Source organism: Cetorhinus maximus, chromosome 1, assembly GCF_964194155.1.
Source record: "Cetorhinus maximus chromosome 1, sCetMax3.hap1.1, whole genome shotgun sequence".
NCBI classification, from domain to species: Eukaryota; Metazoa; Chordata; class Chondrichthyes; order Lamniformes; family Cetorhinidae; genus Cetorhinus; species Cetorhinus maximus.
This window is the reverse complement of record NC_135879.1, coordinates 235,565,357-235,591,612: the sequence shown is the minus strand read 5'-3', so window position 1 is coordinate 235,591,612 and position 26,256 is coordinate 235,565,357. Positions and strand designations below refer to the sequence as shown.

The window sequence follows — 26,256 nt, the reverse complement described above, 5'->3', positions numbered from 1 at the left end:
GGTGACAGGGTCAAGGATGTCACTGAACATTCTAAAGGGGGAGGGCAAACAGACAGAGATCGTGGTATAAATTGATACCAATGACATAGGTAGAAAGAGGGATGAGGTCCTGCAAGCAGAATTTAAGGAGCTAGGAAACAGATTTAAAAACAGGCCTTCAAAGGTAGTAATCTCTGGATTACTTCGGGTGCCATACGCTAGTGAGTATAGAAATAGGAGGTTAGTCCAGATGAATGTGTGGCTGTGGAAATGGTGCAGGAAGGAGGGCTTTAGATTTCTGGGACAATGGGGCCGTTCCTCGGGTGATGGGACTTGTACATGGCGGACGGGTTGCACCTGAACCGGAATGGGACCAACATCCCTGCGGGGAGGTTTGCTAGTGCTGTTGGGGCGGGTTTAAACCATCCTAGAATAGCAGATACGTAGGCAAATTTCAGAGAAGTGTAAAAATAATAGGGTAGTAATAGTGGGTGATTTGAACTTCCCCAACATTAATTGGGTTAGTCATAGTGTGATAGGTTTAGAGGGAGCGGAGTTCTTAAAATGCTTTTTAAGAGAGAGCTTTTTAAGCCAGTACGTAGAAGGTCCTACAAGAGAGGGGGTGGTCCTGGACTTAATTTTAGGGAATGAAGCCAGTCAAATGGTATAGGTATCAGTGGGGGAGCATTTGGCAGATAGTGATCATAACTCCGTTAGATTCAAGGTTGTTATGGAAAAGGACAAGGATGGGCCAGAAATCAGAGTTCTAAATTGGGGGAAGGCATATTTTAATAAGATCAGATATGATTTGGCCAGAGTGAACTGGGAGCAGCTACTTTTAGGTAAATCTGCGTTAGAGCAGTGGGACTCATTCAAGAAGGAAATAGGGAGAGTACAGGGCCAACATATTCCAGTAAAGATAAAGGGTGGGACCAACAAATCCAGGGAACCCTGGATGTCAAGGGATATACAGGATTGGATAAAGAGAAAAAGTCTTATGGCAGATATCGAGGGCTCAAAACAGCGGAAGCCCTAGAAGAATATAGAATGTGTAGGGGGGGAACTTAAAAAGGAGATAAGGAGAGCAAAAAGGGGGCATGAAAAAACATTGGCAGGTAAAACAAAGGAAAATCCAAAGTTATTTTACAAGTACATTAAGAGTAAGAGGATAACTAGGGAAAGAGTAGGGCTCATTAAGGACCAGTGGTAATTTGTGTGTGGAACTGGAACTGGGTTCTAAATGAATACTTTGTATCTGTGTTCACAAGTGAGAGGGATGACGTGGGTATGGAAATCAGGCAGAAGGACTATGATATAATTCAAGAAATTAGCATAGAAAGAGAGGTGGTTCTAAGTGGTCTGGCAGACTTAAAAGTAGATAAATCTCCAGGCCCGGATGAACTGTATCTCAGGCTGTTGAGCGAGGCAAGGGTGGAGATAGAGGGTTGCTGGCAATAAGTTTCAATACTCTCTGGCCACAGGAGAGGTGCAAGAGCACTGGAGGACAGCCAATGTGGTACCGTTATTCAAGAAGGGAGGAAGGGATAAACCAGGGAACTACAGGCCAGTCAGTCTAACCTCAGTGGTGGGGAAACTATTGGAAGCAATTCTGAGGGACAGAATTAATCTACACTTGGAGAGGCAGGGATTAATCAAGGACAGTCAGCATGGCTTTGTTAAGGGGAGATCATGTCTGACCAATTTAATTGAATTTTTCGAAGAGGTGACCAGATGTGTAGATGAGGGCAATGCATTTGACGTAGTCTACTTGGACTTCAGCAAGGCTCTTGATAAGGTCCCGCGTGGGAGACTGATAATGAAGGGGATCCAAGGCAATTTGGCAAATTGGATGCAAAATTGGCTGAGTGGCAGGAAGCAGAGGGTGATGGTTGAGGGGTGTTTTTGTGACTGGATGCCTGTGTCCAGTGGGATTCTACAGGGATCGGTGTTGGGTCCCTTGCTGTTTGTGGTATACATAAACGTTTTAGACTTGAATGTAGGAGGGTTGATCAGTAAGTTTGCAGATGACAAGAAAATTGGTGGGGTGGTAAATAGTGAGGAGGATAGTCTTAGATAACAGGAGGATATAGACGGGCTGCTCAGATAGGCTGATCAGTGGCAAATGGAATTTAATCTGGATAAGTGTGAGGTGATTCACTCGTGTAGGACAAGCAAGGCACGGGAATACATGATGAACGGTAGGGCCCTGGGAAGTACCGAGGATTAGAGGGACTTTGGTGTACATGTCCACCGGTCCCTTAAGGTAGCGGGACAGGTAGATAAGGTGATTAAGAAGGCATATAGGGCCTTTATTAGCTGAGGCATAGAATATAGGAGCAGGGAGGTTATGCTGGAACTGTATAAAATGCTGGTTAGGCCACAGCTAAGAGTATTGCGTGCAGTTCTGGAATCCGCATTATAGGGAGGATGTGATTGCACTAGAGAGAGTGCAGAGGGGATTTACCAGGGTATTGCCTGGGCTGGAGAGTTTTAGTTATGAGAGATTGGATAGACTGGGGTTATTTTCCCTGGAGCAGAGGAGATTGAGGGGGGTCATGATTGAAGTGTATAAAATTATGAGGGGCATAGATAGGGTAGACAGGAAGGAACTTTTCCCCTTGGTGGAGGGATCAATAACTTGGGGGGGGCATAGATTTAAGATAAGGAGCAGGAGGTTTAGAGGGGAAGTGAGGAAGAATTTTTTCACCCAGAGGGTGGTGGGAACCTATAATTCACTACCTGAAAAGGTGGTAGAGGCAGAAGCCCTCATATCATCTCAGAAGTATTTGGATGTGCACTTGCAATGCCATGGCATACAAGGCTATGGGCCTAGTGCTGGAAAATGGGATTAGAATAGTTAGGTACTTGTTTGACTGGCGCAGACTCGATGGGCCGAAGAGCCTTTTTCTGTGCTGTAGTCCTCTATGACTCTAAATCAAACTGGCTGAAGACTGGCATCTGTGATGCTGGGGACCTCAGGGGGAGACTGAGATGGAACATCCACCCAGCACATCTGGCTGAAGATTGTTGCAAGTGCTTCAACCTTATCTTTTGCATTGATATGCTGGGCTCCCCCATCATTGAGGAAGGGGATATTTGTGGAGCCTCCTCCTCCAGTGAGTTGTTTAATTGTCCACCATCTTTTATGACTGGTTGTGGGATCACTTAGCCCTGTCTATCACTTGCTGCTTTCGCTGAAGCTTTGGCATGAAAGTAGTCCTGTGTTGTAGCTTCATCAGGTACACATTGTTAGGTATACCTGGTGCTGCTCCTGGCATGTCCTCCTGCACTCTTCATTGAAACAGGGTTGGTCCCCGGTTTGGTGGTAATGGTAGAGTGGGGCCAGGCCATAAGTTTCTGTACAATTCTGCTCCTGCCCCACGGCACTTCCTGGGTGCCAGTTTTGAGTTTCTAGATCTTTTCAAAATTAGCAGGGTCATAGTGCCCCACAACATGATGGAGAGTATTGTCAATGTGATGCCGGGGCTTTTGTTTCCATTAGGACTGGTTGACTTATCTGTAGCCGTTTGATACAACTGAATAGTTTTCCACACCACTTCAGAGGGCATTTAAGAGTCAACCACATTGCTGGAAATCTAGCGTCACATGCAGGCCCAGACCAGGTAAGGACAGCAGATTTCAGTGAACCAGATGGGTTCATGGCCACTATTACTGAGACTAGCCGTTTTTTAAATTCCAGGGTTATCAACTGAGCTGCCGTGGTGGGATTTGAACCTGTGTCCCCAGCGCATTAGCCTGGGTCTCTGGATTTGGTCCAGTGGTATTACCACTACGCCACCGTCTCCCAAGTAAGGCCTCCTCCAGTTGCGAAGACAAATGGCATGTTGGCCTTTATTGCAAGGGGATTGAGTACAAGAATAAGGAAATATTGCTACAATTATACAGGGCTTTGGCGAGACCACACTTGGAACACTGCACGGTTTCGGTGCAACCAATTGAGTTACGGCTGACATGTATGAGGAAATGTTGAGATAGTGACCAAAAGCTCAGTCAAAGTGTTAGGTTTTAAGGAGCAACTGAAAGGAAGAAGATGGTATGGAGAGGCAGAGAAGATCGTGGAAGGAATTCCAGAACTTAAGAGCCGAGGCAACCGAAGACCCGACCAATGGTAGGGTGATTAAAACTTGGGGCGTGCAAAAGGCTGGAATTGGAGGAGCGCAGAGATCTCAGTGGGTTGTGGGCTGGAGTTTACAGAAATAGTGAGGATGAGGTCATGGAGAGATTACTAAAAAAAGGATGAAAAGCTTAAAATCGAGGCGCTGCCAGACTGGATGACAATATAAGTCGGCAAGCGCAGGGGTGATGGAATGATCATGATTGAGAGAGAGTTAGGAAACAGGCAGCAGAGTTTTGGATGAGCTCTAGTTTCTGGAGGGCGGAAGATGGGAGGCCAGACAAGAGTGCGTGGAATAATCGAGTCTGGTGACAAAGGCATTGGTAAGGTCTTCAAGGGCTGAACACGAGAGTCGGGCAACATTTTGGAGGTGGAGGTAAACCTTTTAAGTGTTTTTTCACCATTCAGAAACTCAGGACCTCTCAAAGCACAAGACAGCCAATGATGTACACTCTTTTGTCACAATGCAGGAAACATTGCAACCAATTTATGCACAGCAAGATCCCACTGAGCGAGACATGATAATGACCATACCATCTTTTTTTATTTAATAAAATTATGTTATGTCATGTCATGTCACTGGGAGGGCACTCAGGATGGCTGGTGAGATAATGGAACTTATCAGTGATATCAGGGTACTGAGATTTCAGGTTTAAATTCTTCCCCCTAACAATGCTGGAAGTGACCCGAGAGATGCTTGATGTTGCCACTGGTTATCTGAAATGCATTAGCAGCCCTCACGTAAAAATCATACAAAGAGCAACTGAATCCAACAAATTGTCTTGTCTTCATTTAGATCGCTTATGAGTTGAAAGGTTGTCTGGTCACCCATCTTGTGGCATCTAACTATGTGTGGCAAGATTTCCTCTTCCTCTGTGATGTGCAGATTACAAGGCGTGCCACGATCACCAACAGCCTCATAGAGATTATTTCAATGTTTTCTTATCAAATCGTTTAGGAAATGGAAAAAATCCTAACAGCAGAGTTTTTACCCTGTATTCCATCCCAACACAGGAGTGCATGGAGGGGGAGAATATGTCATAAAGGGGTAACACCATTGTGATGACCATTCTTGGAAACCATATTTTGAATCAGAATTTAATCGGAGCCTCCAAATTTTTATGATTCATTGATAAATGGGGTTATTTGGATAGTACTTGAGAAATGAAAAGGATTTGATATTAATTTTTAACACAAAGTTGATTTGATATTAATTTTTAACACAGTCAATTTAAATATATATATACACAAATAAAATACATCAATATATACAAGGTGATTACCCCTCAAATCTGAAATGCCCATCTAAAATATTTATAAATCTACAGCTGAAATATTAAAATTGTAGCAGTCGACATCCAATGTTGCATTGAAATAAGAGAGGAGAGAAGGGCTTTGCAACCAATTTTTAAACGCAGTTACTGTTGTAATGTAGACAATGTTTGCATACAGCAAACCCCCATAAACAGCAATGTGATCATGAGCAGATAATCTGTTTCTGTGATGCTGATCGAGGAATAAATACTGGCCAGGACACTGGGGATACTTCCCTTGTTCTTCTTCGAAATAGTGCCATGGAATCTCATGCATCCACTCAAGCAGACAGATGGGAGTCTCATCTGTAAGACAGCGCCGCCAACAATGCAGCACTCCCTCTGGACTGGACTGGAGTATAACTCTTGGTTTGTACGCTCAATTCCTGGACCTATCCAATTAGTCCCAGACCCTGTCCATTCTCCATAGCCCTACTATGTATATATCCGATTTTCTTTTGAAAGTCATGACTGAATCTGCCTCCACAACCCATTCAGGCAGTGTGTTCCTAATCATAACTTTACTGCGTGTAAAAAAAAAACTCATCTCCATCCTGACACTTTTGCCAAGTATCTTAAATCTATCATGAATTTGGTTGCTGACTCAACAGTAACTCTTATAGAAACCGTTCATTTCCTTAACCATCTTAGGAATGCATTCCTGCCAATTGCCATTTTTCATTCGTGCACGGTCAAGAGCCATGGGCTTTACCTTGGAAATCTCTTCCATGCCAAGAATTTCCTGATCTTGGTCGAGGCGCTGGGCCAGGGCAGGAGCTTCCGCATGGAGGTAGAATAAGACTGGAAGAGGAGTCATTACTCTACTGTGTTGGTGCCCCACCTATGGCTGGGGTCAGGGCTGCAATTTGTAGACGTAGGTTGCCTGTTCTGTCAGCTATAGATAGTGGTGGCCTTTAGAGTTAAGGGAGAGAAACAAATGCTTTTTTAGGTCAGCACTGCATTCAAAAGCATCACTGTGTGTTTTGTTTCTCTGGGAACTGTCTTCATACTTATGTCTACTATGTCTACTATGTCATACTCATGTCTACTATGTAACATTACTGGAGTAGTAATCCAGAGAATGAGTGTTCAAATCCCACCATAGCAATTTGAGAATTGTGTTTTTTTTAAAGAATGTTGGTCTCAGTGCTGTGACCATCGGGCTATCGGTTTTCTGTAAAAAACACAACTGTGTTCACGACGTTGAGCATCAGCTGTTGCTTTGCAGGTAGCACTCCAGAGGCTTGAGCGTAAAAATTTCGGCTGCCACTCCCAGTGCAGTATTGAGGGAGTGCTGTACCATTGGAGGTACCGTCTTTTGGATGAAACATTAAACCAAGTCTCCATCTGCCTGCTTTGGTGTTTGTAAAAGATCCCATAGAACTGTTTTTGGGGAAGAGCAGAGGAGTTCTCCCACGTGTCCAGGCCAATATTCATCCCTCAATCAACACCACCAAAAAAAAACAGATAAGCTGGTCACTATCACATTGCTGCTATTTGTGGGAGCTTGATGTGCACAAATTGGCTGCCGCATTTCTTACTTTACAGCAGTGAATACACTTCCAAAGTCCTGCATTGGCTATGAAGAGCTTTAGGATATTCTTAGGTTGTGAAAGATGCGATATAAATGCAAGTATTTATTTTTTTCTTTGGGGAAATGAACCAGCCAGTCTTACCCCTGATCTTACTGGCAACCAGGATTAAGGAAAATCCCCCAAGGCCTTTTATACATATGTAAAAAGCAAGAGAGTAGCCAGGGAAAGGGTAGGCCCACTCAGGGACAGAGGTGGGAATCTGTGTGTGGAGCCAGAAGAAATGGGAGAGATACTAAATGAATAATTCTCATCAGTATTCACCAAAGAGATAGACTTAGCGGTCGATTTGTCTAGGGAGGAGTGTGTAGATAGCCTGGATCATGTAGAGATCAAAAATGAGGAGGTGTTAGGCGTCTTGAAGAATATTAAGGTGGATAAGTCCCCAGGGCCAGATGGGATCTACCCCAGAGTACTGAGGGAGGCAAGGGAGGAGATTGCTGGGGCCTTGACAGAAATCTTTGTATCCTCACTGGCTACGGGTGAGGTCCTAGAGGACTGAAGAATGGCTAATGTTGTTTCATTGTTTAAGAATGGTAGCAGGGATAATCCAGGAAATTACAGGCCGGTGAGCCTTACATCAGTGGTAGGGAAATTATTGGAGAAGATTCTTCGTGACAGGATATACTACCATTTGGAAGCAAATGGGTGTATTAGTGAGAGGCAGCATGGTTTTGTGAAGGGGAGGGCGTGTCTCACTAACTTGATCGAGTTTTTTGAGGAAGTGACAAAGATGATCGATGATGGAAGGGCAGTGGATGTTATATACATGGATTTCATTAAGGCCTTTGACAAGGTCCCTCATGGCAGACTGGTACAGAAGATAAAGTCGCACGGGATCAGAGGTGAGCTGGCAAGATGGATACATAATTGGCTTGGTCATAGAAGACAGAGGGTAGCAGTGGAAGGGTGCTTTTCTGAATGGAGATCTGTGACTAGTGGAGTTCCGCAGGGATCAGTGCTGGGACCTTTGCTGTTTGTAGTATACATAAATGATTTGGAGGAAAATGTAACTGGGCTAACTAGTAAGTTTGCAGACGACACTAAGGTTTGAGGAGTTGCAGATAGTGAAGAGGATTGTCAAAGGATACAACAGGATATAGATTGGTTGGAGACTTGGGCGGAGAAATGGCAGATGGAGTTTAATTCCGGACAAATGCGAGGTAATGCATTTTGGAAGGTCTAATACAAAAAGCTATTAGAAATTGGGGATTCTGAGATTGCTTGCACTGTTAGTTACTTTCAGGGTAAAGCTCCCCCTACTTTCCCGAACAGTATCTACTTCAGCCTTAAATCCAAGAGGAGCACCTTTCGCGCAAGGAGGGGGGCCTGGGAGATCACAAGGTGAGTCTGGGGTACTTGGTCTGAGTAGTGGGGGGGCTGGCAGTGTCTGCAGGGTGAAGAGAGTGTGGGATGGCTTGGGAACTGAAGCACTGGGGAGGACGTATGCTTTTACAACCTTCCCATCTGGCAAGGCCTCAACTTTAAAATTCTCATCGTCATTGAAATTTTTTTTTGATATTCATTCATGGGATGTGGGCTTCGCTGGCTGGGCCAGCATTTATTGCCCATCCATAGTTGCCCTTGAGAAGGTGGTAGTGAGCTGCCTTCTTGAACTGCTGCAGTCCATGTGGTGCAGGTACACCCACAGTGCTGTTAGGAAGAGAGTTCCAGGATTTTGATCCAGCGACAGTGAAGGAACGGCGATATATTTCCAAGTCACGATAATGGGTGACTTGAAGGGGAACTTCCAGGTGGTGGTGTTCCCATCTATCTGCTGCCCTTGTTCTTCTAGATGGTAGTGGTTGTGGGTTTGGAAGGTGCTGTCTAAGCAGCCTTGGTGAATTCCTGCAGTGCATCTTGTAGATGGTACACACTGCTGCTACTGTGTGTCGGTGGTGGAGGGAGTGAATCTTTGTGGATGTGGCGCCAATCAAGCGGGCTGCTTTGTCCTGGATGCTGTCAGGCTTCTTGAGTGTTGTGGGAGCTGCACTCATCCAGGTAAGTGGAGAGTGTTCCATCACACTCCTAACTTGTGTCTTTATATGGTGGACAGGCTTTAGCGAGTCAGGAGGTGAGTTACTCATTACAGGATTCCTAGCCTCTGATCTGCTCATGTAGCCACAGTACTTATATGACTAGCCCAGTTCAGGTTCTGGTCAATGGTAACTCCCAGGGTGTTGTTAAAGGGAGATTCAGCGTTGGTAATGCCATTGAATGTCCTCATGACGGAAGGAAGGTAATTGATGAAGCAGCTGAAGATGGTAGAGCCGAGGTCACTACCCTGAGGAACTCCTGCAGTGATGTCCTGGAGCTGAGATGACTGACCTCCAACAACCACAACCACCCCCCTCTGTGCCAGGTATAGCTCCAACCAGTGGAGAGTTTTCCCCGATTCCCATTGGCTCCAGTTTTGCTAGGGCTTCTTGATGCCACACTCGGTCAAATGCGGCCTTGATGTCAAGGAGGGATGTCAACTCCCTCACCTCGGGAGTTCAGCTCTTTTGTCCATTTTTGAACCAAGGCTGTAATGTTGAATAATGGCAGCAGTGACTACCATCATCAATTGCAACTTACTTAGCTCAGTAATCTAGCTCCACTTCATACAAAATATCAGTGTACCCAAGTTAAAGAAACTATTTCTGCTGTTTGAGGAGTCTATGATGAAGCAGCATTGTCTAAAAATTAGAGTCAGACCTATCAGAGGACCTTCCTTCCATCGTAAGGTAAGTGGGGATGTTTGCTGATGATTGAACAATGTTCAGCACCATTCGCGACTCCTCAGATACTGAAGCAGTCTATGTCCAATGCAGCAAGACCTGGACAATATCTAAACTTGGGCTGACAAGTGCAAATAACATTCACACCACACAATTGCCAGGCAATGACCATCTCCAACAAGAAAGAATCCAACCATCGCCCTTGACATTCAATGGCATTACCATCGCTGAATCCCCCACTATCAACATCCTGGGGGTTACCACTGATGAAAAACTGAACTGGACTAGCCATATAAAAACTGCGGCTACAAGAGCAGGTCAGAGGCTAGGAATTGTGCGACGAGTAACTCACCTCCTGACTCCCGAAAGTCTGTCCACCATCTACAAGACACAAGTCAGGAGTGTAATGAGTGCAGTTCTAACAACACTCAAGAAGCTTGACACCATCCAGGACAAAGCACCCCAGCCACAAACATTCACTCCCTGTACCACTGATGCACAGTGGCAGCAGTGTGTACCATCTACAAGATGCACTGCAGAAACTCACCAAGGCTTCTTAGACAGCACCTTCCAAACCCATGACTTCTACCATCTCGAAGGGCAAGGGCAGCAGACACGTGAGAACACCATCACATGCAAGTTCCCCTCCAAGCCACACACCATCCTGACTTGGGAATATATCGCCATTCCTTCCCTGTCGCTGGGTCAAAATCCTGGAATTCTGCCCCCGTACTAGCACTGTGGGTGTACCTACACCATGTGGACTGCAGCGGTTCAAGAAGGCAGCTCATCACCGCCTTCTCAAGGGCAATTAGGGATGGGCAATAAATGCTGGCCCAACCAGCAACGCCTGCACCCCGTAAATGAATACAAAAAAATTAGGAGACACCTCTACACACAAAGGGTGGTCGAAGTCTGAAACTCCCTTCCAGATCAATTGTTAATTTTAAATCAGGGATTGACAGATTTTGGATAACCAAAGGTATTAAGGGATATAGGGCAAAGATATATGGAGTTAGGTCGTAGATCAGCCATGAGCTCACTGAATGGGGGAACAGACCCCAGGGTCTAGACGGCCATCTCCTGTTCCCATGTATCCTCCGTTTACAGCCCTTCTATATGGGTGTAAATTTACAGCCAAACGTTTAGGAGCAGCAAGATCCAAAGTTACTATTTTTGGTCTCTTATGGTAACATTTCTCTTTTGCAATTTATTCTTTTTCTCCCATACTGAGATCTGTCCTGTACTTCCTATACCTTTGAATGATTTTCTATAGCATTAAAAAGGGGAAACCTGCTACAACTGCTTTCTCTTAAACATGCCCTGCTGAACATGCATAAAGGATATTGTGATGGCTTCAAACTTTCAGAACATCAGTAAGATAAGGAGTGATTTAAAAAACAGGAAGTTGGCATTCACTCCACGCTTTCCTCAGGTCTCAATCTGATTTCCATGTATGTAAAAAAAATTCCAGGTCAATTATCTATGATGCTTTCTATAATCGATATTCAATAATCAATATAAATCCCATTGCCAGATTTGACCTGCTCCAGTGTTGTCACTAGTTTTATTGCGGTACTTGAAAATTGCAGGTATTTCATACTGGGTATTTCAAGTGGAAGTTAGAGTTGAGGTTCGTGTTGGGTGAGGTAACAGCAGCTTAACTTTGAATTAAACATGCCATACCTGACCTTAGCATTGATAATAAGATGGAAAATGTTCCAATTCCCAACACCATTGCCTCTCACCATGAGTGGCACCAATGTCACCAAAAGGTTAAAAAAGATCTAATTTGTGGATTCCAGGTGAAATAGGTTGTCATAAGTGAATCATAGAGTCATATAGTTATACAGCACGGAAACAGGCCCTTTGGCTCATTGTGTCCGTTCCAGCCATCAAGCACCTATCTATTCTAATCCCATTTTCCAGCACTAGGCCCATAGCCCTGTATTCTATGGTGTTTCAAGTGCTCATCTAAATACTTAAATGTTGTGAGGGTTCCTGCCTCTACCACCCCCTCAGGCAGTGTGTTCCAGATTCCAACTACCCTCTGGGTGAAAAAAGTTTTCCTCAAATCCCCTCTAAACCTCCTGCCCCTTACCTTAAATCTATGCCCCCTGGTTATTGACCCTCTGCTAAGGGGAAAAGTTTCTTCCTACGCCCTCATAATTTTGTATACCTCTATCAGGTCCCCCCTCAGCCTTCTATGCTCTAAGGAAAGCAACCCAAGCCTATCCAGTCTCTCTTCATAGCTGAAACACTCCAGCCCAGGCAACATCCTGGTAAATCTCCTCTTCACCCTCTCCAGTGCAATCACATCCTTCCTTTAGTGTGGTGACCAGAACTGCACACAGTACTCCAGCTGTGCACTAACTAGCATTTTATACAGCTCCAACATAACCTCCCTGCTCTTATATACTACACCTCGGGTAATAAAGGCAAGTATCCCATATGCCTTATTAATCACTGGCAATGTACCATGGCTCGACAGGCACCTTCCAGTAATGCACTCACATGAGCTTAGGCAATCCACATTGACAGACTCTTTCAGGGCTGGGTGTTACCAAATGCAATCTTGTTCTCATTCAGCGTACCCTCACACCTGGACACACAGATATACGTACATGCACACAAACGCACACACCCAACATCAGTTACTGAATAGTGCTCAGAAATTAAATATATGCTTGTTGGAAAGGAAAAATTTGCAGAGCTATGGGGAAAGAGCAAGGGCTAATTGGATAGCTCTTTCAAAGAGCAGGCCCAGGCATGATGGGCCTAACGGCCTCCTTCTGTGCTGTATAATTTATCGACTGCTGCTCTTCTGCTCTTTAACTCTGCTACACTGAAGCCAAATGTAGAAACCTTATGGACCAGAGATCTAACCTGATATGACTCAGCTACTTATTGGACGAACACACTAAGTTACTGATAGCCTTCTTATGCAAGTACGTTACAAAATGATTATTTGGTCTTGATAAGGTTATTTGCATTTCCCGAAGGTTCATTTCTTATCAGCACCAAGCAGAGATGCAGAGCAGAACATGCCCCGAGCAAGCCCACAGGTTCAAATTGTTCTCAGCCCTTCAGCTACTAGACAGGCTATACAGGAAAAATGATCCAAATGCTGTGAAGCATGAAGGATGAGAAAGTTACTAAATAAAGGCAAGGTTTTTTTTTTCCCTTTCAACACACAGGCACACATACTGCATCAGGGCATCTAACACATCTAACACAGGCAAAAATCTATCACCAAGCTTCACAGCTTCCTAGCCTAGCTACTGAGAAGATTGCAGACAGAAGTCTCTCTCTGTTGTTACCTCTAGAGTGCGTTGTGTGCTCCTGCACTGTATTTACCCAAGTACAGGGAACTTAGATCGGCGAAAGCTTAAACCAATACTTCCATTCAAAGTGGCACATCACATCTCAAAGCATTTCAAACGATGAATTAGTTTTCTCGACTACACCTTCCCTTATTTTTCCTTCTCTGCTGCAATTCAAAGGCCTTCAGTACACTTCATTATTTTATTATTTTTAAAATCTAAAAATTTACATTGAAAATTTCTTATTTTCTTCTTCCACATCTGCAACCTCTACCACCTAGAAGGACAAGGGCAGCAGATGCATGGGAACACCACAACCTCTAAGTTCCCTTCCAAGACACACGCCATCCTGACTTGGAACTACATTCCTGTTCCTTCACTGTCATTAGATCAAAATCCTGGAGCTTTCTCCCTGACAGCACTATTGGTATACCTACACTTAGACTGCAGCAGTTCAAGACAGCTCACCACCACCTTCTCAGATGTAAGTGTAGAAGTAGGGATGAGCAATAAACGCCAGCTTTGCCAACGATGCCATATCCTGCTTTTCTCTAGCCTCACGTGACCGGCTCTCCGACTTTCAACCTTAATGTGGTGGTCTATGGCCTGCCTCTTCAGAAGGTATCCTACAAGGTGGAAATTACCTGAAGACCACACACACACACACTCACATTTGGAGTCTGCACTGCCTGATTGCCAAAGGGAAAAGAGCATTCAGGTCCTTCGCTGCTGAAGCTGCGTACAGACAGTGCCTGGTTCTGAATGAAGGGCTCCTTACAAAGCTCTCAACTGAGAGTGTAATCCAAAAATGTGGGCAGTTCTACAACAAGTCATATTTATATAGTGCCTTTAACATCATTAAATATCTCAAAGGTGCTTCACGCACGAGTATTATGAAACAATATATATATATCATTATCAGTATTATAAAACAATCCTGGTGGTTGAACAGGTTGGGCCTATATTCATTGGAGTTTAAAAGCATGAGATGCTATCTGATTGAAACATGTAAGATTCTGAGGGGGCTTGACAGGGTAGATGCTGAAAGGGTGTTTCCTCTCATCGGGAAATCTAGAACTAGAGGTCATTATCTAAAAATAAGGAGCGTCCCATTTAAGGTGGAGATGAGGAGGAATTTTTTTTATCACAGAGGGCTGTTCAACTTTAAAATTCTCTTCCCCAGAAAGCAATGGAGGCTGGGTCATTGAACGTATTCAAGGCTGAGTTAGCCAGATTTTTCACCGGCAAGGGAGTCAAGGGTTATGGGGGCCAGGCAGGAAAGTGGAGTTAAGGCCACAATCAGATCAGCCATGATCTTATTGAATGGTGGAGCAGGCTCGAAGGACCAAATGGCCGACTCCTGCTCCTATTTCTTATGACTTTATGAAAATGTGACACTGAACCACACAAGGAAATGAAAACAAAACACTGCGGATGCTGGAAATCTGAAATAAAAACAGAAAATGCTGGAAAAGACTCAGCAGGTCTGGCAGCATCTGTGGAGAGAGAAACAGAGTTAACGCCTCGAGTCTGTATTACTGTTCTTCGGAACATGAGGCGGTATTAGGTCACATGACCTTGGTCAAAGGAGTAAGGAGTACCTTAAAGGAGAAAAGTGAGTCAGAGAGGTGCAGAGGTGTAGGGACATTATTTCAAAACTTGGGGCCTAGACAACTGAAGGCACGACCACCAATTGTGGAGCAATTATAATTGGGAACGCACAAGAGGCCAGAATTAGATGAGTGCAGACATGTCAGAAGGTTGTGGGGTTGGAGGAGATTAACAAAGATAAGGAGAGGCAAAGCCATAGAGAGATCTGAAAACAAAGATAAGAATTTTAAAAAGGCACTGCTTGATCAGGAGTCCATGTAGGTCAGTGAGCACAGGAGTGATAGGGGAATGACAATGGATGCGAGTTAAGACCCGATCAGCAGAGTCTGGGTTGATCTCAAGTTTTGGAAGGTAGATTGAGGGAGACCAGCTACGAGTGATTTGGGATTGTCAAGTCTAGAGGTAACAAAGGCAGAAATGAGGGTTTCAGTGACAGACAAGCTGAGACAAGGGCAAAGTCAGGCAATGTTATGGAGGTGGAAATGGGAGGCCTAAATGATGGTTTGACCATATAGTTTGGAGATCATCTCCAGATCAAATATGACAGCAAAAGTATTGTTAACCTGGTTTAACCTCAGACTGTTGCCAAGGAGAGAGATGGAGTCGGTAGCTAGGGAATATTGTTTGGAGCAGGGACTGAAAATAATGGCATCAGTTTTCCCAATATTTAACTGGAGGAAATTTCTGCTCATCCAGTACTTCACGTCAGATAAGCAGTCTGATAGTTTGGTAAGAATGGAGGAGTCGAGAGAGAGAGGTGTTGGTGAGGGAAAGCTGGGTGTTGCCAGCGTACATGTGAAAACTAACACTGTGCCTTTGGATGAGATTGCCAAGGTGCAACATGTTGGGGTGAAATAAGAAAGGGGGCAAGGATAGATCCTTAGGGGACACCAGAGGTAAAGGTGCAGGAGTGGAAAGAGGTGACATTGCAAGCGATTCTCTGGTGGTGGACCGGTTGCATCGTGCTGACCGGCGGACCGGTTTCTTGGTTGGAGATGGAGCCTGAGCCTGAGGCAGATTTGGAGTCACCCACCCCCAGCCAACATCTCCTACTCCTACGTCTGCACTCCCGGCTACATCAAGTGGAGCCAAGCCACCGAGTTTGGCTACAAGCTGCCCATCAGCGTCATGTGCGGGTTGTGCTCGGTGGTGGGCTCACTGGGTGGCATCAGCTGGAGCCACTTTGTGCACCCTGCTGCTCTGGGCCTAACAGTACTAGGGGGGGCGAAGATGTGGTTTCATGGATCAAATGGAAGAAGGGCATCGAGGAAAAACCAAAGCAGTGGGTCAGCGTGTGAGCAGAGGCCGATTCAGGACCCTCGGGGCAGCTGCTGCTGGGGACAGGCCATCAACCGAGGGGCAGGCAATCTGAGAAGCGCCTGGGCTACTGAGAATATCAGTCATCTGTGGTTTCCCATTTGATCAACTACACCCTCAAGACTTGTAATGTCTTTTCCAAATTAATTGGTGTATTTTAGTACTTCAGACCTTAAATTGAGCCGCACTGAGGCCACATGGGATTTTTGTTCCCGCAATGAATTTCTGAATGGACAATAAAGTTTGAATTGAATTGAGATAGACAATGAACAGAACCACTCGGGTGAAGTCCCACCCAGCTGGACGACAGCAGCGAGGTGTTGGAGGCTTTGGTGAACCATGCCAAAGGCTGGAGACAGGTCAGGAACGATGAGGAAGAACAGTTTCCCTTGCCACAGTCACATAGGATGTCAGTAGTGACTTTAATAAGAGTTGCTTCGGTACTGGGGTAGGGGTGGAAACCTGATTGGATGGATTCAGACATGGAGTTCCAGGAAAGATGGGTACAGACTTGAGAGGCGACAACACATTCCAACCCATAAAACTATTGTTGGCGGTGGGGGTTGGGGTGGATATGTCTACAGATCACCAAAGGCACTGCATGCATTAGTCCCGGCCTCGTTCTGGTGTAATGGAAAGCATGCTGAACCATTCATAGGAAATAGAAGGCAAAGCGCTGCAGTAATATGAACCCATTTCAATCTGACCTTGAAGAGCTCGACAACATGTTACAGTTCATACCTTCCGAAAGGTCGCACATTCAACCATCTCCAGAATACAGCTCTACAATTGCAAAGCCAACTGCCCCCTCAGTTTGAATCCCATAACCACCCCATTAACAAGACCCTTTGGCCTATAGGTAGAGCGAACCTCTACACAATATTGCCTCATGAGGAACACCAGCGGCTTTGATTGCTACACCGAGCATCGAGGACACAGCACAGATTGCACCACCGGACGGACCCTTCCTACCACAGGAGAATCAGTTGGATGGTGGTCAGGCTGCTCCCCACTAGCTCACCGGATTCTTCCATGTCGGTTCGGCCACCCAGAATCCCACTGCGTCCACAAGTGGCCTCCCAACTGCCCAGAGTCCAGCTCAGGTAAACTCCTGCTCCCTGCAGAAAGGTTACGTTGACCCGTCCTAATCGATTTCATCTCCACCCCTCCAACTGGAAAAGAGCTCTTCAAATTCCAGCCCCATGACCCTCCCATCAACAATGACAAATAGCTTAAATATCCCTAAAATCTAAAATGCTCTGCCATTCCAGCCAAGTGTCCTTGAGCCCTCAAGGCTCAAAGCCACTATGCCACATATACCTTGTACTCCAGCTTTTTGTAGGTCAGCCTGTGGGGACACAACATATTGCCAGGTGCGTGTTGTATTTGAAAACAGCATCAAAATAACAAGCACAGGTTCTCCATATCCTTCATATCCACAAATAGCAGACAGGGCTATATAAAGTCTGATTCTAAAGATAGTCATCTCTAAATAGCACCACTGTCTAACTTTTTAAACGCAGTTTCTAATTGTTGTCTTTGTTCTCTCTCGGGATTTGGAGTTTGTTCCGAGGCTGCATTTATTGCCCATCCCTCATTATCACCCTGAAGTGGCGAGGGTGGGTCTTTCTCTCAGAACTGCTGCTGTCACTGTGGCGAAGCTGCTTCCACAAACAATGTTCAGTCGAGAATCCCAGGATTTTGACCCGGTCACAAGGAAGGAATGACGACATATGTTTTTGTCAAGATTCTCCGGGGCTTGGAGAGAAACTTCGAGCTGATGGATCTGTCACAACATTGCTGCTCCTGTCCTTTTTCATGCTGCAGAGCAAACTGCGCATCGTAGATACTTCAGCCATAGATGGAGGAGTTGGATACTGAGCCTGGTGACAGGGCTGCCCATCAAGTGATTTTCCCAAACCTGCATTGCGCTGAGTCTCAGTATTGTTGTCGCCGATTCCCACCCAGGGAAGTGCAGAATATCCCATCACCCATCCCACTACAGCCCCGTTTTTGATAGAGAGGTTTTGGTGGTTTAGGAGGCTAGACTCTCATTGCAGAATATCGAACACCTGCCACATTTTTGTATCTACACTCAACTGGTCCAGTTTTTAAAAAATATTCATTCATGGGATGTGGGCGTCGCTGGCTAGGTCAGCATTTATTGCTCATCTCTACTTGCCCTGCGAAGCTGGTGGTGAGCTGCCTTCTTGAATCAGTCAATGGTGACTCCCTAGACGTCGATGATGGTGCTGTTGAAGGCACGATATCTGGGTTCTTGTCCAGGACGGTCATGTTTTGGCACCGACATAGCACAGATATTATCATTGATAACGTTAAATAAACTCAGGACTTCCCCTGCACTACCACCAAAACCTCACCAGTAGCAACCGTAACAATCAAGGCTCAAACCAGTGACAAGCAGAACTGGTTGCGCAGGCTGAAAATTATTGCCCTGGGAGCCAAGGCTGAACCTGGTGAGAGCTGAGCACGTGGGATGCCAAGGCCCCAAACCATGGCCAACCAAATGTCGAGCCCAATCAACAAACATCATCATCTCTCCACAAGACCCTAAAAAGCACCGAGAAGATGGCAGGCCAAGCTGGACAAAAAGCCACATAACATCTTTATCGGTAAAGGATTGCAGGTGTAAGCCTTCAGAAAGGAGAATAGCATGATCAGTCATTTTCCTGGTGTAAAAATTGTGTCTTTAAAAGTACATATGTTTTAACAAAATTGTTTACATAAAGCTTATTAAATGGGCACATGGCTTGGAAATATTTCCATTCATCTATCTCATTAATTACTTAGCATTTCTGTGTTAGGATTTCTTGTTCCCAGAGATCTTGACTGTTACTAAAATAGAAAGTCAAGGACCACTACGCCCAGGGACTGGGAGGGTTGGATGAAGTTCAAGGGAATATTTAAGTTTAAAGCATTCCTCTGACTCTTTCTCTTTTACAAATCCTTGGCTCCAAAGGCACCATCCTAAATGCTGTTCCTCCTCTTCAGTGTGATGCTGAATTGTCAGAGGTCTTAGCTTTTGGACAATGCGTTAAATCGAGGCCAATCTGCTTATTGAGGCGTTCATGAAAGATCCAATGACACTATTTGAAAAGGAACGTGGAACTTCTCTCAATGGCCTGAACAACATCAACCAACCAACAACAACAAAACACATAATCTGGTCATTTAAGTCATAAGAACATAAGAAATAGGAGCAGTAGCAGACCACACACCCCATCGAGCCTGCTCTGCCTTTCGTATTGATCATATTGATCATGGCTGATCTTGGATTTCAACTCCATTTTCCTGCTTATGCCCTATATTCCTTAATTCCTTGAGAGATCAAAAATCTGTCTATCTCAGCCTTAAATGTATTCAGTGATGGACCATCCAGAACTCCAAAGATTCATAGCCCTTTGAGTGAAGTAATTTCTCCTTTTCTCAGTTCTAAATGATGGACCCTTATCCTGAGACTGTGCCCATGGTTTAGATTCCCCGACCAATGGAAACAATCCGTGTACAAAATTAGCTGCCTACGCACAAGTACCTCATTGGCTGTAAAGAGCTTTACTGAAAGGCACTAAATAAGTACAATTTATTTCTCCCATAAAACGACAACTCAACAGTCTCTTACTCCATATCACTTCTGTTTGCAGTGCCTCTAAACTTATCTCCTTCTTTTCCTTCCACATGCTACAGGCTTATTATCATTCGTCTCCATTCTTAACATTCTTCTCCCTGACTCTATTCAACCTTGGTAGTGCACTTTGGGTCTCAGCCTTTCACCTAAAACTTTCTCAACAATTATAAAACAAATGTACATGTCACTTCTGTATTAAGTAGTCAGGAAACAAGAACAGGCCAAATCCTGGAATTCCCTTCCTGACAGCACTGTGGATGTACCTGTGCCCATGGACTGCAGCGGTCCAAGAAGGCAGCTCACCACCTTCTCAAGGGCTACTAGGGATGGGCAATAAATGCTGGCCCAGCCAGTGACCCTCACATCCCATGAATGAATTAAAAAAAAATTGTACTGTAGACGGCCCAATTTTTGAATTCTACACAGCTCCATCAACATGCTGACATAAATGAGATGGTTAAAATGCCGACAGGTATTCAACTCGAAATGTTAGCTGTTTCGGGTATACAAATAGTCACTTGGTTGTACAGCACTTGAGCATTGCTGAAAGAAAACATTCTGTCAAAGCTTTTTATCTTGCACTCATCAGAGTAGAAGCAAAAATGTCAAAAATCAAAGGGAACCACAATTTATACTGTCTGTAAAAAGAGTGCTGATTGGTTGGCAGGTCAACCCTGATTCGTTGGAGTCATTGCTACGGAGAATGCACCAGGGAACTATTGTCCCCTATGCTTCTGTTTAATTCAAAAAAGCTGCAATGCTGGACATATTCTTTTTGCCTGCAGAGGACAGGTGTGAATATATGTAGTTCTAGCAAGCGTAAGTGAGCCCAACTAATAATCTTAATTTAGTTGTTAGTGTAGTTCTTAGCACACTCGGCATTGTTCAGCAAGTGCTGTCCAATTGTGGAAACGCGTCTAAAGTTAAACATGTTGTGCGTTTTGCAAGCTGATCAAGAATGTCGGAACATCATAAAAGGCATGCTGTCGACCACACAAATGAGAAATATGATATACGAATTTCAGTGCCGGTACAATGCCAGTTAAGTAGGCCATATGTTCCAATGACTGATGGATCATATCAAACAGCACTTTCCTTTGGCTATTTGTAATAGCCAGAGTACTGAATGTAGCTCTCTTTCTCTCTCCACAGATGCTGCCAGGCCCACCAAGTATTCCAGCACTTTTTGTTTTTATTTCAGGTTTTCCAGCATCCACAGTATATTTTGCTTTCATTCTGTGTCAAATCAGGTGTTGCTTTAAAGGAAGAATTAAGTGAGTACTACAGAGATCAAGAGTCAACCTTGGCTCAGTCAGTAGCACTCTTGCCTCTGAGTCAGAAGGTTGTGAGTTCAAGTCCCACTCCAGAAACTAGAACACATAGTCTAGGCTGCCACTCCCAGCTCAGTCCCGAGGAAGTGCTGCATGTTCAGAGACGCTGTCATTCATGTGAGGCATTAAACTGAGAACCTGTCTGTCCTCTTTGTGACCATAAAAGATTACATGGTACAGTTTTGAAGAACAGAGGAGTTCTCCCTTTGGTCCTGGCTAAAGTTTATCCCTCAAACAAGATCACTAAAAAAAAAAATAATTTGGACATTACCATGTTGCTGTTTTTGGGAGTTTGCTGTACTCAAATTAGCTGCCACAATTTCTACATTACAACACAGGTGCCACTTCAAACATACTTCATTGGTTGTAAAGTGCGTTGGGACATATCAATAGTTACTGCGTAATGCAAGTCTTTGCTTTTTTTCAATAAGCAGAAAAGTGACTTCACTAAATAATGAGTTCAGCGACTGGAGCTTAAACACATCGAGCTGTTCTACACACACTCAGCTTTACATAATCCAGAATACGTATCACACTGCACATGCGCAACTTCACGAGTGTCGTCACTACCCTCATATTTTTAAATATTTAGATTCAATTTCCCCCCTTAATCTTCTAGCGAGAACAATTCCCAACTAAAGTCTCACATCCTCTGCTCCCTTTCCAAGGTTTACAGAACTGCTTCTTAAAATGAGCAGAAAACATACAGATCAGTCAGCAATTTATTGGTTCGATTTTCAAATAGTCGATAAGAAACTTTACTGCTTGAAAGTGTGCAAGAAAGATTTGGGGCACAACTTCAAACTGATGACTTCATGATCAATGTCAGAATTTTTTTAAATTCTTTCATGGCATGTGTTTGTCATTGGCAAGGTCAGCATTTGTTGCCCATCCTTAATTGCCCTTGAACTGAGTGGCTTGTTAAGCCATTTCAGGGGACTGTTAAGTCAACCACATTGCTGTGGGTCTGGAGTCATATGTAGGCCAGACCAGGTAAGGATGGCAGATTTCCTTCCCTGAAGGGCATTAGTGAACCAGGTGGGTTTTTACAACAATGATGGGTGCCATCATCCCCATTACCAATACCAGCTTTTCAATTCCAGATTTATTACCCGAATTCAAATTCCACCAGCTGCCGTGGTGGGATTTGAACCCGTGCTCCCAGGGCGTTAGCCTGGATCTCTGGATTACTTGTCCAGTGGCATTAACACTACACCACTGCCTTCCCTCTTCACACCCTGTGATCATCAAGCACGTCCAAGCGAGTCATTGGAGGCAAAAACTTGGGACCCTTTGAGAAATAGTTGGCTGCTGCAGATTTGGACATGATTGATCGTCCTCAAAAAGCAAAATACTCCACATGTTAGAAATTTGGCATTAAAAGGGGAGGATGCTGGAAACACTCAGCAGGTCTGGCAGCATCTGTGCAAAGATAAACAGAGTTAACGTTCCAGGTCAATGTAGGGTTTCCGACCCTCCAGGATTGGCCTGGAGTCTCCAGGAATTGAAGATCAATCTCCAGGACACTGAAGTGTGCAACCCTGGAGAAAAATCATCAGGACATTAAAAAATATTTTTTTTTTGTTTGTCATTTTCTTTGAACATTTCTCTTTACAAGAAATTAAAATATTGAACATGGGGAAAAACGTTGTTTGCCTGACAGTCAAGCATCATCCAATTGGGTAATGAGTTCTGTTTGATTTCCAGTCAGCATTGGAAGGCAGTGCGTCACAAGGATGGATGGCTGGAGGATGGGGGCAAGACATGTGGTGAAACCTCCAGCAATACATTTAATCACAGTTGGCAACCCTAGTTCAATGACCTTCCATCAAAAAGTTAACCTGTCTTTCTGATTCCAGATATTGAGACTTCATTAAGGAAGGTGAATCTATTAAGGATAAACTATATGCATAATAGCACTAAAGTGGGATATGGGCAAGGGAGGAAGACATTTATATCAGATTCAAAACAACGTGAAGTTGTCTAGTTAATTAGCTGGGAAGTGTAGAAGGGATGAGGTGATTATGAGCAGGATTAGGATTGGGCACTGAGAGTTAAATAAATCTCTATATTTAATAGGGAAACATGTTGATGGTTTATGTCAGGATTCTGGGGAAGGATTCCTGCAATTGGTGGAGCATGTTTTATTATACTGTACTGAGTTTGCAGCTGAAAGGGGAACTATGCAATCTAATTTACATCAGAACGGTATACAGTGTGATATGGTGGCTAGTACTTTAGCAGTTAGATTTGGATATTGGGATATTTATAAAGTCATGTTGTCCTTTTTAAATTTCGCAGGATTAGCACGTATAATTTAGTTTTTTTATTGCATGTCATTTTTTCCTCAGATACAGCAGGTAGCAGTAATACACCAAAGAAGTGTGAATTTAACAGAAACCAGAAAAAGAACCTGTCTTTCTCTCTCAGTCACTAGTGCATCTGTTACAAACTCACTTCAAACATGAAGTTCAAACTTCTAGTTGAGTAAACACAAAATACTGCAGGTGCTGGAGATCTGAAATAAAAACAGAAAAGTGCTAGAAAAGCTCTGTCATTGAAACGTTAACAAGGATTAACGTTTCAAGTCGAATATGACTCTTCTTTGGAACTTGGGTACTGAAGAAGTCATGTTGGACTCGAAACATTCACTCTGTTTCTCACTCCACAGATGCTGCCAGACCTGCTAATTTTTCCAGCACTTTCTGTTTTTATTCATGTTCTAGTGTGGATCTGCAGCATTCATGGCTTTTCTCTGGAATCCATAAGAAAAAATAATCCTCTTTCAAGGGAGGGAGGGCAAAGCTTGTTGTGCACAGTGACAGAGCTGCACCTCTAAGAACGGCACGTTTAGCTCAGTAAACTACAGGAAGGGAAATGTTATTTTCCAGATTATTTTCAATATATACAATGTGAGCTAACATTTCAAGATAAAAGCAAATGCACAAGTTTCCCACCCCTCCCCCCGTATTGTTTTTTTTGCTGAATGCAGATTTCCTTAAACACTCACATTCTCTCCTCTGCAGGTTAGTTGAATGCGGAAGCGCGTGACACAATAATTGACAGGTCGACGTCCAGAGCCAGGTTCTATCGGCTTACGTCACGACGCATGATTGACAGTGACAAGTGCCCGCCCCCCCAAACCCTGGCTCCTCCCCCTCTCCGCCTTGTGCGCATCTGGGAAATGGGAGGGAGCAGAAAGTTTTCTATTGACTCTCATTTGTTCGCATATATATATTTCTGCATTTATAAGCATATGCATATATAGTCAACGTGTGCATATTTAAATATGAATCTAAGGTTAAACACGATCATTATGAAACAGTATAGTTAAAAATAAGAGGGAGCAGTGGAAAAACTAATCTCATGAGCTTTTTAAAATACATTTCAATAATTTCTGGGTCAATGTTAAAGGACTCCCTATCCAACATCATTGTAAGAACACTGACATCAGCAGTTCAAGGAAAAGGTCGCTCAAGATAACAACAACAACTTAATTTACATAGTTAAAAGCAAAAAAACTGCGGATGCTGGAAATCCAAAACAAAAACAAAAATACCTGGAAAAACTCAGCAGGTCTGGCAGCATCTGTGGTGAGGAACACAGTTAACGTTTCGAGTCCGTATGACTCTTCAACAGAACTAAGTAAAAATAGAAAAGAGGTGAAATATAAGCTGGTTTAAGGGGAGGGTGGGACAGGTAGAGCTGGATAGAGGGCCAGTGATAGGTGGAGATTGCCAAAAGATGTCATAGACAAAAGGCCAAAGAGGTGTTGAAGGTGGTGATATTATCTAAGGAATGTGCTAATTAGGGGTAGAAAGCAGGACAAGCAAGGTACAGATAGCCCTAGTGGGGGTGGGGTGAAGGGAAGGGATCGAAATAGGCTAAAAGGTAGAGATAAAACAATGGATGGAAATACATTTAAAAATAATGGAAATAGGTGGGAAAAGAAAAATCTATATAAATTATTGGAAAAAAAAGGGAGGGATCGGAAAGGGGGTGGGGATGGAGGAGAGAGTTCATAAAGTTGTTTGGAACTCAATATTCAGTCTGGAGGGCTGTAAACTGCCTAGTTGGAAGATGAGATGCTGTTCCTCCAGTTTGCGTTGAGCTTCACTGGAACAATGCAGCAGGCCAAGGACGGACATGTGGGCATGAGAGCAGGGTGGAGTGTTGAAATGGCAAGTGACAGGGAGATCTGGGTCATGCCTGCGGACAGACCAAAGGTGTTCTGCAAAGCAGTCACCCAGTCTGCGTTTGGTCTCTCCAATGTAGAATGCATTGGGAACAACAAATGCAGTAGACTAAATTGAGGAGAGTGCAAGTGAAATACTGCTTCACTTGAAAGGAGTGTTTGGGCCCTTGGATGGTGAGGAGAGGGGAAGTAAAGGGGCAGGTGTTGCACCTTCTGCAGTTGCATGGGAAGGTGCCGTGGGAGGGGGTTGAGGTGTAGGGGGTGATGGAGGAGTGGACCAGGGTGTCCCGGAGAGAACGATCCCTGCCTTCCGGGAAGTTCCGGGGTCCATATCCCACTATTCCCATCCTATTCATGTATTTGTCAAGCTGCATCTTAAACACCACTATTGTACCTGCTTCCACCACCTCCTCTGGCAGCGAATTCCAGACACTCACTACCATCTGCGTAAAAAACTTGCCCCGCACATCTCTAAAGTTTTCTCCTCTCACCTTAAATCTATGTCCCCTAGTAATTGACTCTTCCACCCGAGGAAAAAGCTTCTGACTATCTACTCTGTCCATCCCACTTATAATTTTGTAAACTTCTATCAAGTCGCCGCTAAATCTCCGTCGCTCTAATGAGAACAATCCGAGTTTCTCCAATCTCGCCTCATAGCTAATAACCTCCAGACCAGGTAGCATCCTGGTAAACCTCCTCTGCACCCTCTCCAACGCCTCCATATCCTTCTGGTAATGTGGTGACCAGAATTGCACGCAATATTCCAAGTGTGGTATACCAAGGTTCTATACAGCTTTTATACTCAATACCCCTGCCGATGTAGGCAAGCATGCCATATGCCTTCCTGATTACCTTATCCACCTGTGTTGTCACTTTCAGTGACCTGTGGACCTGTACACCCAGATCCCTCTGCCCATCGATGCACTTAAGGGTTCTGCCATTTACTGTACAATTCCTACCTGTATTAGACCTTCCAAAATGCATTACCTCGCATTTGTCCGGAATTAAACTCCATCTGCCATTTCTCCGCCCAAGTCTCCAACCGATCTATATCCCATTGTATCCTTTGACAATTATCTTCACTATCTGCAACT

General features: G+C 44.3%; 1 protein-coding gene across 5 annotated transcripts in view; it reads right to left on the bottom strand.

The window, feature by feature from the left end:
• The window catches only part of adisspb (adipose secreted signaling protein b), a 153,015-nt gene extending 128,938 nt beyond the window's left edge, over window positions 1-24,077 (bottom strand). Inside the window, exon 1 of one of the 5 annotated variants that reach the window (XM_078554656.1) lies at window positions 23,978-24,077. Coding sequence is in view for 3 of the 5 variants with exons in the window: in XM_078554651.1 (XP_078410777.1) it covers window positions 6,140-6,244 (105 nt within the window). In the remaining 2 variants the exon portion in view is untranslated. Of the gene's footprint in view, window positions 1-6,139; window positions 6,260-13,733; window positions 13,792-17,011; window positions 17,040-23,977 lie in introns of those variants that run through there. The other 4 variants (XM_078554647.1, XM_078554640.1, XM_078554651.1 and 1 more) reach the window with 4 other exon arrangements.
• Window positions 24,078-26,256: the final 2,179 nt, after the last annotated feature.